Source organism: Hypanus sabinus, chromosome 2, assembly GCF_030144855.1.
Source record: "Hypanus sabinus isolate sHypSab1 chromosome 2, sHypSab1.hap1, whole genome shotgun sequence".
Classification (NCBI taxonomy): Eukaryota; Metazoa; Chordata; class Chondrichthyes; order Myliobatiformes; family Dasyatidae; genus Hypanus; species Hypanus sabinus.
This window is the reverse complement of record NC_082707.1, coordinates 95,106,293-95,120,019: the sequence shown is the minus strand read 5'-3', so window position 1 is coordinate 95,120,019 and position 13,727 is coordinate 95,106,293. Positions and strand designations below refer to the sequence as shown.

Here is a 13,727-nt window from a genome sequence, read left to right as displayed (position 1 = left end):
ACCAACGGGTCAGGCTCCACCTGATAGGACCTGGATCCCAGCGAATTGCGAAACTATGGCTGTGGATAGGGCTTTAAACTACATAGTATGAAGGGTGGGTTCAACAGATTGGATAAAGTAAAAGAGAAGAGTGTGGATAAAGATAAAGAAAAAGCAAAGGACAAAAAAGAGAAAAAATAAGAGTGGAGTAAAAAAAGAAGTCAATTGCAAAAGAGAAAATGATTACAAGATTTTAAAAGCATAATGAGTGTAAGGGCACTAGTATTCAAAATAAGGTCAGTGAACTTGTGGCACAAATCAGTACAAAGTGATGATGAGAGACAATATAAGATCTAAGTTGCAGAATGTTGAATCCATTGGGGTAAAGATTAGGAATAGTAAAGGGAAAAAAAATCACTGATGGGAGTTGTCTATCAGCCTCCGAATAGAAACATTACAGTGGCCAGGCAATAAACAGAGAAATATCTGAGCCATGTAAGAGTGGAACTTTAACTTGCACATAGATTGGGTGTATCAAGGTGGTCGCGGCAGTCTTGAGGAGGACTTCATAGAATGCATCCATGGTGGCTTTCTAGAACAGCATGTTACTGAACCTTCAAGGCAACGTGCTAGCCTTTATCTGGTCCTGTGCAATGAAACGGGTAAAATTAGTGATCTTGTAGTTAGGAATCCTTTTGAAAAGAGTGATCACAGTATGATTGAATTCTTCATAGAAATGGAGGGTGCAATAGTTCGATCTAAAAGCAGTGTATTATGCCTAAATAATGGAGACTACAACGGGATGAGGGAGGTTTGGCTAGTGTAGACTGGGAACACAGGCTATATGGTGGGATGTTTGAGGAACAGTGGAAGACTGTTGAAAAAGAGATTTTTCATAGTGTTCCACAAAAGTATATTCCAGTCGTACAAATTCGCCAAGAGTAGAGGGAAATTGGAAGATAGGAAAAACTTTAAAAAGCAACCAAGAATCGCTAAGCGAGCAATAAAGAAAGGGAAGATAGATTATGAAAATAAGCTAGCTCAAAATATAAAAATGGATAGTAAAAGTTTTTATAATTCCCTGGGTAACACCCCCCCCCCCCCCCCCCGGGTCACCTCAGGCTCACTCAGCTCGTTCTCGTCTAGGGGGAGCAGCCTTCGGCCCTGCCAAACTAGGTAATCAGCTTGTGTGGATGCTGTGTGATGTCCCCGCCTCGCCAAAGAACAGACAGTACACCACATGCGATTAAATGGTTACAATTTATAAAGATTACTATAACTAAGTGATTAATAATGATACAGTATATATGAAGGAAAAGAAAATAAAGAAAAGGTGCCAAACTTATCAAAGTCCAAACTACTTCCTGCACAACGTTGGAGCTCAATTACTGAAGTCTTCTGGCCGCCATTCGATCCCCTCCAAACTCCTCGACTCGCAGCACAGGACCCTCTGAAGTGGTCAACCAAGCACATCTATCCTAGTCCCCTCTCCTCATGGTACCTCCTGGCCTCGGACCCCTGCCTGGGGTCCGTTCCTCGCCCAGCTTACAGCATCGCGTCCTCTCTCTCACCCCCTCGCGCCAATTCACCCAAAACGCCTGCCAACAATAGCTTACAGACTCAGAAGAAAGAACAACATTAATCCCAATTGGTTAACAAAGGAACACAATTCTCGTTACCAGTAAATTTTAACCCAAACAAGCTTCCAGCACTCTCTCGCAACAAAGAAGCAGTCCTACTTTTAACAAAACAAAGAAGCCATTTTGATTAACAGATGCAGTAACAGAAAAAGAAACAAAAAAACCCCCTCACAAAAGAGAAACAAACCCCCCTCACAAAGAAGAAAACCCCCTTACATGTAAAGCTGAAAAGTGTGACTAAAGTGAATGTAGGTCCCTTGGAGAATGAGCAGGGGGAATTGATATTGGGTAATGAGGAAATGGCAGAGTCTTCGAATGACTATTTTGTATCGGTCTTCACAGTGGAGGACACATCTAAAGTGCCAAAGAGAGAGGTTATAGATGCAATGGAAGGTGAGAACCTCGATACATAGCTATCACTAGAGTTAGTGCTGAGGGAACTTGTGGGCCTGAAGATAGATAAGTCCCCTGTCCCTGTGGAATGCATCCCAGGGTATTGAAAGAAATGGCGGAAGTTATAGTAGAGGCTTTGGTGATAATTTACCAAAATTCTCTGGACTCTGGGCAGGTCCTAGTGGATTAAAAGGTGGAGGATGTTATGCCACTGTTCAAAAAGGGATGTAGGCAAACAGCAGGTAACTATAGGCCAGTTATTTTAACATCTGTAGTTGGGAAATGCTTGAAACTATCATTTTTAAGAAATAGCAAGGCATCTGGAAAGAAATGGATCATCAGGCAGATGCAGCATGGATTCAGCAAAGGCAGGTCCTGTTTGACAAACTTACTGGAGTTCTTTGAGGATATAACAGGTGCAGTGGATAGAGGGGAACAGATGGACATAATTTACTTGGATTTCCAGAAGGCTGTCAATAAGGAGCCGCATAAAAGACTTATCCATAAGATAAGGATGCATAGAGTTGGGGGTGATATATTAGCATGGATAGAGGACTGGTTAACTAATAGAAAACAGAGAGTTGGGATATATGGGTGTTACTCTATTTGGCAATCAGTGGTGTGCCGCAGGGGTCACTGCTGGGCCCGCAACTGTTCACGGTATACATTAACGATCTGGAAGAGGGGACCGAGAGTGTATCTAAGTTTGCTGATGATACTAAATTGAGTGGAAAAACAAATTGTGCAGAAGATACAGAGAGTTTGCAGAGACATATAGATAGGTTAAGTGAGTAGGCAGGGGTCTGGCAGATGGAAAACAATGTAAGTAAATGCAAGGTCACCCACTTTGGAAGGAAAAATGGAAGATTATTATTTAAGTGGTAAAAATGAGCAGTGTGCTGCTCTGCAGAGGGACTTGGGAGTACTCGAGTACTAATCACAAAAGGTTGGTTTGCAGGTGCAGCAGGCTATCAAGAAGGCAAGTGGAATGTTGGCCTTCATTGCCAGAGGGATTGAAATTAAGAGCAGGGAGGTTATGCTACAACTGTGAGGGTACTGGTGAGGCCGCACCTGGAGTACTGCATGCATTCTGGTCTCCTTACTTGAGGAAGGATGTACTGGCTTTGGAGGCAGTGCAGAGGAGATTCACCAGTTTGATTCCAGAGATGAGGGGGTTAGACTACAAGGAGAGATAGAGTTGCCTGGGACTGTACTCGTTGGAATTCAGAAAATTGAGAGGAGATCTTATAGAAACACATTGAGTTATGAAAGGGATAGATAAGATAGAGGCAGGAAAGTTGTTTCCACTGGTAGTTGAGATTAGAGCAAGGGGACATAGCCTCAAGATTTGGGGGAGTATATTTAGGATGGAGGTGAGGAGGAACTGTTTTTCCCAGAGAGTGCTTTATCTGTGGAATTCTCTGCCCAATGAAGCAGTGGAAGCTGCCTCAGTAAATACATTTAAGACAAGGTTAGATTGATTTTTGCACTGTAGGGGAATTGAGGGTTATGGGGAAAAGGCAGATGGGTGCCGATGAGTCCATGGCCAGATCAGCCATGATCTTACTGAATGGTGGAGCAGGCTCAATGGGCCAGGTGGCCTACTTCTGCTCCTGTTTCTTAATAAATTTTGAGAATGAGGTTACAAGTATATGGACTATAAAAGCTCTGCAAATATATAACAAGAGCCAAGTTAATGAGGATAATCATGGGTCACATAGTCAAAAATTGCAGAATCTATTGTGGGAAGCATATAAAAAAAAGGGCAGAGTATTTAAACAAATATTTTGAGGAAGAGAATGTAACATTTTCTAAAAATGCTAGGGAACTGAGATTCTAATGAAAACAACATTTTTAAAAATTAGCTTTAAAATTGCTTAAGAAGTTTATGGGACTAAAAGAAGTACCCATGGATATCATCATCCAAACTTCTATAGAATGCGGGATAGTTCCTGCAGATTTGAACATGGCAACATTTATATTAAATTATAACTAAATTATAATTTAAAGCTTGTAACTTTATTTTTATATAATTCATTATTCTTCATAATTGTTGAATGGAGTGGGACTTGATGACTATGCTTCCGCTCACTAAAGAAGTTTCATATCCGTGAAATTCTCTAGCGTAAAAGGTACAAATGCCAAGTTGATTTCAGGATTCATACAGCAAAATGTAGTTCTTGCATTGGTTGTGCAGTTGGTGGACAGTAGATCCTGATAGGTGGCGAACCTACTCCCCTCGATTCTTTAAACCCTACCAATAATTTTTTTAAAACCATAATGTTTATCTTTACGGCCAAATGAAGCAACAAATGACGTTTTGTAACTAAGAACAGTGAGAAGTTTTCACAGAACATGTCTCACGCCTTCTTGCTACAAGCTAGTTGGTTCAAGAATATGTGACTGAATGATGTGTTTTGAAATCCTTACAGACCTGGAGTACTTATCAGTATTTGGATAGTAAATGGTTGCAATAAGAATGCTATTTGGAAATTGTTATTTTTCAATATTTTAAAATATTAATATTTTTAATAGGTTAACAATTATATTTTAATTTGTTTCTGTTGTATTTTAATAGTAAAACCATGAATACATGTAAATAAGCAAAAGGACTCAATCTTTTTTCCTTAAGAAATCCATCATTATTGTTACTAATGAATGACAATCTCTGTTCATAATTATGACATGCAAGAGAATTTTTTAAAAAGATTATTGCCAATTTGGGCACTCATTCTCAAAAAAGAGTTTTCTGCCCCTCTTCAAGTAAATGTATCCTGGAGGAGGAGATGAGCTATATGACCCAGCTGAATGAATTTGTGTTTACTCTGGAGTGGAAACCCTAACTGTAGCCCAAAGCTGTTTGAAGTGAGATTTAAATGTCCAGCATTGAACTCCATAATGGAGATAGCTATTACTCTGAGCAAAGCTTCTCTCCTGTGTCACTCAGTAATCTCTTTTGCTTTGTGTTTCTCTCAGGCACTGGTGAAGCACATCCAGTCAAAAGGATACCCAAATGAGCGGTTTGAACTGGTCACCAACTTTCCACGCAGGAAGCTCTCCCACTTGGACTATGAAATTACACTTCAAGAAGCTGGACTGTGTCCTCAGGAAACTGTCTTTGTTCAGGAGCGAAATTAACCTGGGAGTGCAAAAAAGATTTTATACAAATGTTGCAAGATCTGGTTGGTTGGTGATAACCTGGCTTCAGCCTGAACAAGGAGAACTATGTATTTTCATCTTTTTACTGGACCCAGTGAGACAACTGATGTGAAGAAATTTGGTGATCTACACTCAATTCTTAATACTTTTTGATTCCCAAACGAAGAACCCTTTTTACTGGACCATAGAACACTGGATATAATTTTTGTTTTGTTATTCATAAAGTGTCCATCATTCTATGCTTGACCCATTACATTTGGACAATACCAGACATCAGTTTCATTTGTATTTGTCCCCCTACACCTGCTGGTCTTGGCAATGCTCCAAGTTGCCAAAACCAAAATCTACAAGAGCCTTGCATTTTTACTACTAGGAGGAAGCTTTCCTCGCACTAAGAGCAGTTCACTACAGGAATCGGTGGGGAACCAGGATGCAAAATGATGGGATTGGCATCCAAAAAGATTTGATTTTGTCTCTTGGTAGTGTTGCATATTTAGGCTGTAAGTGCGTGATAGGAATTTGATGTTGTTCACTATGATGCATCTTCAGTTGTCCTGATATCTTCAAACAACCCAGCTCAGGCCTGTGCTGGAATTCATGTCCTTATGTTATGGGTGGAGTTATTTCAGCATAGCCAGATATAATCTCATAGGTCTGGCATGCTGGGTCTAAAGCCACCAACTTTACTTTAGTCTGCACTTTTGAGGCACAAGTTGCTGTGGAATGATTATTTAATGCTTTAGTGCATCATTCCAAGATCAACAAGCTCTAAAACAGGGGTTCCCAACCTTTTTTATGCCATGGACCCCTAGCATTAACCGAAGGGTCCATGGATTCCAGGTTGAGAGCCCCTGCTCTAAAGGGACCCGAGGCAATCTAGCCCATCTGACTAGAGCAGCGAGTCCTGTGAAAACACATTTGATCCTTGACATTAAGCTAACAGAGTGAAGCTTCTATGTTCTGTAAAGCAAGGTTAATACTGAGGGTTTTTACATAGTCCATTATTCCATGTAAGGTCAAGAATTGAGTGATTGTGCTCATTTCTGTCAACATCAAACTTCAAGGTTTGTACCTGGTTCCTGACATAAATTTCTTTGTGATCCTGCTTATCATTCTGGTTTGTGTCATGTTACAAATTTGAGGGGTTGGATGAAGCAGGATCCTCCATGGTAAACTTTGGAGATGAGCAACCTACCCATTGAGAATGGTTTGAGGTGTAGTCAAGCCCCAAACTGTGATGGGTGAGAGTTGGGATAGGGATGTGGTAGTGATGGTGGTGCTAATGTGTGATTGATGCAGTTTTGGGGTTCAATGAAGGACAGTAAACAACTATGTATATCTGCCAGTACCATGGAGGGAGTGAGCAATGTTAGTGTGTCCTGCTGGGAACAATCAGTGTTTTATGGCTGTTTTCAGGCCTGGTCCTTCATTTTCAGAGGAGGAGAGGAATTTGAGAGAGTATATTGATAATAAGTATCTTTGGCAAAGTTGTATGAACACAGCGAGCAAATCTTGTATGGTTCTGCAGGCATTTGTACATACATGGAGAGAGCATGAAACACTGGAGACTATGTGCTAGGGGATGGTTGGTATTGAATTATTGTTTGGAACAGTTGGGACCCTTTGGGTGGGAGGGTGAGGGTTGGCAAAGGAGGAGATCGAACCCAAAAGGGACAATAGGGGTGGGGGTGGGTGGGAGCATTGTGCATTGAAGGGAAGGTGGACACCAATGAGAACAGTTAAGTGTGTCTGGGGTCAGGTAACTGTAAAGTAAGAATGTGTGAGACTGACTAAGAAAAAATAATTAAGTGGGAGGAGCTCTGTGTCACTTTGGAAAGAGCCATATTGGAAATAGACTGTTACCGTGTGTAATTAAGTATGGTGAGCATTGCATCATAGCAGAATAAGTCCCTTGTTCATTTTTTTTCTGCCAATTAAGGTTTTTGATCCCTGTAATTATCAATCAATTTTTCCAGCAGAGGCTATGAACATTCTGTACTCTGTGAAAGGAATAAACATTAGCAATTAAACAAGAATTTGATTGATGAAATAATGTTCAAAATTAGCCACTTTCAAGTTCACAGATATGGAAATTGTTGGGCTGTATTATAAACATGCTGGTGATAATGTAACTGGACAAGAGAGATCAGAAGTCTAATTGTGAAAAAAGATGGTCAATAATATTTGAATTCTGTCCACTGATTTTCTGCATTTAATCTGTAACTATCAGATATATGATATGATCTTGATCAATTCTTTGAAAATGTGGGAGAAAGGGTTACAATGGGGGAAATTAGTGAGGAATAGGATTGCTTTGTGAGCTGGCATGGGTTTGATGGACCAAAATGGCTCCGTGATTGTAAGAGAAGGTGATACCACACACAAAATGCTGGAGGGACTCAGCAGGCCAGGCAGCATCTGTGGAAAAGAGTACAGTCAACATTTCAGGCTGAGACCCTTCAGCAGGTCTCAGCCCAAACCATCAACTGTACTCTTTTCCATAGGTGCTATCTGGCCTGCTGAGTTCCTCCAGCATTTTGTGTGTGTTACTTGTATTTCAGCATTTGCAGATTCTCTCTTGTTTGTGAAAGGAAGATGGTAAATGGCTAAACAAAGCAGATCAATGCATCGCACACCCAGGTTCTGTAATCAATTCTTCATCCAAATCTCAATGAAATATTAAATCATGTCAGATTACTACGTGTTTTTAATAGTACTTCAGTTATTCAGTTTGTGAAACATGAGTTTATACTCCCAAGTAGACTGCCTGGATAAGATCTCCAAAGACTAGGCAGTTCCCACACATCTGACCAAGTGAACCAGTAAACTGAATAATTTGAACATTACAGGATTGCGTCAACCAATATCACATTTTGTAAACCTCAATCAATAAAATTTATAGTTTGCTTTTTAACAGCTGTATAGATGTATTTTTTACCCCAATTTTCAAAGATCATCTGGTTCTTGAGTTCATGGGGCCAGTTAAAGTGTTACAAAATATAGGAAAAGCTTGAGATGAGGACAGTATAAAACCAATAATACAAACAAAGCTATGAAGAAGGGTGGGGTTTTGATATGTACAAACCCCATTTTCAGAGAAGTTGGGATATTTTCCAAAATACAATAAAAACAAAAATCTGTGATATGTTAATTCACGTGAACCCTTATTTAACTGACAAAAGTACAAAGAAAACGTTTTCAATAGTTTTACTGACCAACTTAATTGTATTTTGTAAATATACACAAATTTAGAATTTGATGGCTGCAACACACTCAACAAAAGTTGGGACAGAGTTAAAATAAGATTGAAAAGTGCACAGAATATTCAAGTAACACTGATTTAGAAGACTCCACACTAAGCAGGCTAATTGGTAGCAGGTGAGTTATCATGACTGGGTGTAAAAGTAGCATCCATCAAAGGCTCAGTCTTTGCAAGCAAGGATGGGTTGTGGCTCACCCCATTGTGCCAAAATTCGTGAGTGAATTGTTAGTCAGTTCAAAAGGAACATTTCCCAATGCAAGATTGCAGAGAATTTAGGTCTTTCAACATCTACAGGACATAATATTGTGAAAAGATTCAGAGAATTCAGAGACATCTCAGTGCGTAAAGGGCAAGGTCGAAAACCACTATTGAATGCGCGTGATCTTCGAGTCCTCAGGCGGCACTGCCTAAGAAACCGTCATGCTACTGTGACAATTATAGCCACCCGGGCTCAGGAGTACTTCGGAAAACCATTGTCACTTAACAGTCCATCGCTGCATCCAGAAATGCAACTTGAAACTGTATTACTCAAGGAGGAAGTCATACATCAACTCTATGCAGAAACGCTGGCGAGTTCTCTGGGGCCGAGCTCATCTCAGATGGACTGAAAGACTGGAACCGTGTGCTGTGGTCAGATGAGTCCACATTTCAGCTAGTTTTCGGAAAAAACGGGCTTCGAGTTCTCCGTGCCAAAGATGAAAATGACCATCCTGATTATTATCAGCGAAAGGTGCAAAAGCCAGTATCTGTGATGGTATGGGGGTGCATCAGTGCCCATGGCATGGGTGAGTTGCATGTATGTGAAGGTACCATTGACTCTGAGGCGTATATTAGGATTTTAGAGAGACATATGTTGCCATCAAGGCGACATCTCTTCCCAGGACGTCCATGCTTACTTCAGCAGAACAATGCCAGACCACATTCTGCACGGGCTACAACAGCGTGGGTTTGTAGACACAGAGTGAGTGTGCTTGACTGGCCTGCTGCCAGTCCAGATCTATCTCCTATTGAAAATGTATGGCACATCATGAAGAGGAGAATCAGACAATGAAGACCACGGACTGTTGAGCAGCTGAAGTCTTATATCAAGCAAGAATGGACAAAATTTCCAATTGCAAGTCTACTACAATTAGTATCCTCAGTTCCAAGATGATTAAAAAGTGTTATTAAAAGGAAAGGTGATGTAACACAATGGTAAACATGCCTCTGTCCCAACTTTTGTTGAGTGTGTTGCAGCCATCAAATTCTAAATTTGTGTATATTTACAAAATACAATTAAGTTGGTCAGTAAAACTATTGAAAATCTTTTCTTTGTACTTTTGTCAGTTAAATAAGGGTTCATGTGAATTAACATATCACAGACTTTTGTTTTTATTGCATTTTGGAAAATATCCCAACTTCTCTGAAAATGGGGTTTGTACTGTATGAGTGGCCAGAGAAAAACAATATTCCGCATAAATAACTTGTATTCTCCCCTCCCCCACCTTCACTGTTACTTAAAACTAACTGGTTTTCTCTTTTTCTCAACCATTTTCTCTCTACAGTAGATGCCTGATCAGCTGAGTGTTTCCTGTATTTTTAAAATTTCAAACTTCCAGCATCTTCAGATTTTCAGGTAAGGCGAGATCGGGGCAGATAACCAAAAGCTTAGTCTGTATACTAATATAACACCTTGGTGATGACATGACTATCGTCATAGAAATTACAATAAGAGTTCCTCAAGTGGTTAGGCTTTGAAGGCTATAGGACTGGAAGGAATTACAGAAATTAATTAGCAGAATTTTTAACCATAGAAAGTTTGAGAGATACAGAATTAAAAATATTTAAAACTTTAACTGAGGTGAGTAGTGATGGTAGGTCTTTGGATATTTCAAGTTATGACACAGGCTTACACTTAGCTAGAGAGTAGGTATGACATGCTGGCTAGGGATGTGTTTGACTCAAGTCTAGATGACAGGGTTCCAACAGTGATTGGGTTTGGGCAGATGTGATATTAAAAGCAGAAATAATACTTTTACTTTGTGCTGTGAGCGTGTGTAAGCCCATCCTCAGGTCCCACATCAGTTTGTAAGCAGTTCATTTTGGCTGCATGTGAAGCTGATGGCCAGTGAAAAGTGTAAGTGTCATGGATCAATGGCTTCAGCATTCCCTCTGTAATGGAAGATGCCTATACGGACCTTCAGATATTAATTCAGTTACCTAAGAACATTGAAGGAGAGTGTGAGAGTTGGATACAGAAACATAGAAAACCTACAGCACAATGCAGGCCCTTCAGCCCATAAAGTTGTGCTGAACATGTCCCTACCTTAGAAATTACTAGGCTTGCCCATCGCCCTCTATTTTTCTCAACTACATATACCTATCCAAAAGTCTCTTAAAAGACACTATCGTATCCGCCTCCACCACCGTCGCCAGCAGCCCATTCCACACACTCACCACTCTCTGAGTGAGAAAACATACCCCTGACATCTCCACTGTACCTGCTCCTCATCACCTTAAACCTGTGTCCTCTTGTGGCAACCATTTCAGCCCTGGGGAAAAAGCCTCTGACTATCCACACAATCAATGCCTCTCATCATCTTATACACCTCTATCAGGTCACCTCTCATCCTCTGTCTCCAATGGAGAAAAGGCCGAGTTCACTCAACCTATTCTCAAAAGGCATGCTCCCCAATCCAGGCAAGTGTCCTTGTAAATTTTCTCTGTACCCTTTCTATGGCTTCCACATCCTTCCTGTAGTAAGGCAACCAGAACTGAGCACAGTATTCCAAGTGGGGTCTGGCTGGGGTCCTATATAGCTGCAACATTACCTTTTGGCTCCTAAACTCAATTCCAACATTGATGAAGGCCAATACATAGTACGCCTTCTTAACCACAAAGTTAACCTGTGCAACAGCTTTGAGTGTCCTGTGGACTGGGACCCCAAGATCACTCTGATCCTCCACACTACCAAGAGTCTTACCATTAATACTATATTCTGCCATCATATTTGACCTACCAAAATGAACCACTTCACACGTATCTGGGTTGAACTCCATCTGCCACTTCTCTGCCCAGTTCTGCATCCTATCAATGTCCTGTTGTAACCTCTGACAGCCCTCCACACTATCCACAACACCTCCAACCTTTGTGTCATCAGCAAACTTATTAACCTGTCACGAAGAGTAAGGGTCCAGAACAGGTCCCTGAGGCACAACACTGGTCACCGACCTCCATGCAGAATATGATCCATCTACAACCACTCTTTGCTTTCTGTGGGCAAGCCAGTTCTGGATCCACAAAGCAATGCCTCCTTGGATCCTATGCCTCCTTACTTTCTCAATAAGCCTTGCCTGGGGTACCTTATCAAATGCCTTGCTGAAATCCATATACACTACATCTACTGCTCCAAATTCATCACTGTGTTTAGTCACATCCTCAAAAAATAGACTGGACATGGGCATGCAGGCTTTTCTTTTTGTGTTTTGCTGAGGAGACAATAGGAAAGCAATCCAGGATTTGTGGTGGGTGGATAATAGTGAGGCATGTGGACACAAACAATTGTAGTTGGTTCTCTGGGTCAATTCGATAGATGAGATTGGAATTGGACAAGTGCATTCTTGCCCAGTCAGACAAGGATGGAGAAAGGTGGTGTAGTTGGCACCTAAACATACTGCATTAAGAAGATGGGACAGAATATGTTAGGAGTGTCCAGGAAGGATTCCTGACACAATATGTGGACAGGCGAACTAAAGTAGGGGCCAAACTGGTTCTGGTACTAAGCAATGAACCTGGACAGGTGTCAGACCTCTCAGTTGGTGAGCATTTTGAAGACAGGGATAGGAGCAAATGGTATGGGAAAATATTTATTTGAGGGACGGGGAATTATGGAGCTTTTAGGCAAGAACTTGGCATAAATTGGGAACAGATGTGCTCAGGGAAACGCACAGTGAAAATGTGGACTTTGTTTAGGGAGCACTTGCAAGTTCTGCATAGGTTTGTCCCATAGAGGTGGGGAAAGGAATGTAAGATAAAGGGTCCATGGCTGACAAGTTCTAGATGGTTACAAGGTAGCCAGGAAGGAGCTTAAGAATGGACTTAGGAGAACTAGAGGGGGGGCATTCTACACAGGAGGATGGCGAGAGTGAGGGATCAGGGGTAGAAGAGGAACCATGTGCCTGGAGTCAGAAGAGGTAGGGGAGGTCCTTGGTCCTTGGTACTTTGCTTCATTGTTCACCAGTAAGAAGAACCTTGACATTTGTGAGGACAGCAGGCTGATATGTTTGAATATACTGGCTATAGGAAAGGATGTGCTGGAACTTCTGAGGGAACTTCCAGCTACTATGGGAAATGAGGGAAGAATTTGCTGCTCCTTTGGCAATGGCCTTTACATCCTTGCCACAGGAGTAGTACTGGATGATTAGACAGTGGCAAATGTTATCCCTTTACTCAAGAAAAGTTATAGGGATAACTCTGGGAATTATAGACCACTGAGTCTTACTTCAGTGGTAGACAAATTTTTGGAGAAGATTCTTAGAGGCAGGATTTATAAGCATTTGAATAGTCTGATAAGGAATAGTCAGCAATGCTTTGTTGGAAGCAGGTCATGCCTCAAGAGTGTGATTGAATTTTTTGAGGATGTGATAAAGTATATTGATAACTGTGGATTTTAGTAAGTCATTTGATAAAGATTCCCCATGATAGGCATATTCAGAAATTCAGGAGGCAGGAAATCTAGGAAAACCTGGCTGCTTGGATTCAGAATTTGCTTGCCAAGAAAACAAAGGGTGGTAGTTGATGAAGCACATTCTGCCTGGAAGTTGGTGTTCCGTGGGGATCTGTTCTGGGATCCCTGCTCTTCGTGATTTTTATAAGTAACGTGGATAAGAAAGTGAAAGGGTGTGTTAATAAGTGCAGATGGCACAAAGATTGGTTGAGTTATGGATAGTGTAGAAGTTCGTTGTATGTTTCATTGGGACATTAATGGGATGTAGAGCTGGACTGAAGTGGCAGATTGAGTTCAACCCAGAGAAGTATGGTCTGATTCACTTTGGAAGGAGGAATTTGAAGGCTGAATACAGTGTTAATGGCATGATTCTTCACATTATAGAGGAAGAGAGAGATCCTGGAGTCCACATCGATAGGTCCCTCAAAGTTGCTACGCAAGTTGATAGGGTGGTTAAGAAAGCATATGGCGTGTTCATTAGTCAGGGAATTTAGTTCAAGAGCAGCAAGATAACGTTGCAGCTCTATAAAATCCTGGTCAGAAAACACTTGGAATATTGTGTTTAGTTCTAGTCGCCTCATTATAGGAA

At 41.0% G+C, this 13,727-nt stretch overlaps 1 protein-coding gene across 1 annotated transcript in view; it reads left to right on the top strand.

The window, feature by feature from the left end:
• Window positions 1-8,085, top strand: part of ubxn7 (UBX domain protein 7) — a 107,325-nt gene extending 99,240 nt beyond the window's left edge. The window contains exon 11 of the mRNA XM_059950614.1: window positions 4,989-8,085. Coding sequence (XP_059806597.1) covers window positions 4,989-5,150 — 162 coding nt within the window. The 3' untranslated portion in view covers window positions 5,151-8,085. The remainder of the gene's footprint in view (window positions 1-4,988) is intronic.
• The last annotated feature ends 5,642 nt before the right edge of the window (window positions 8,086-13,727 follow it).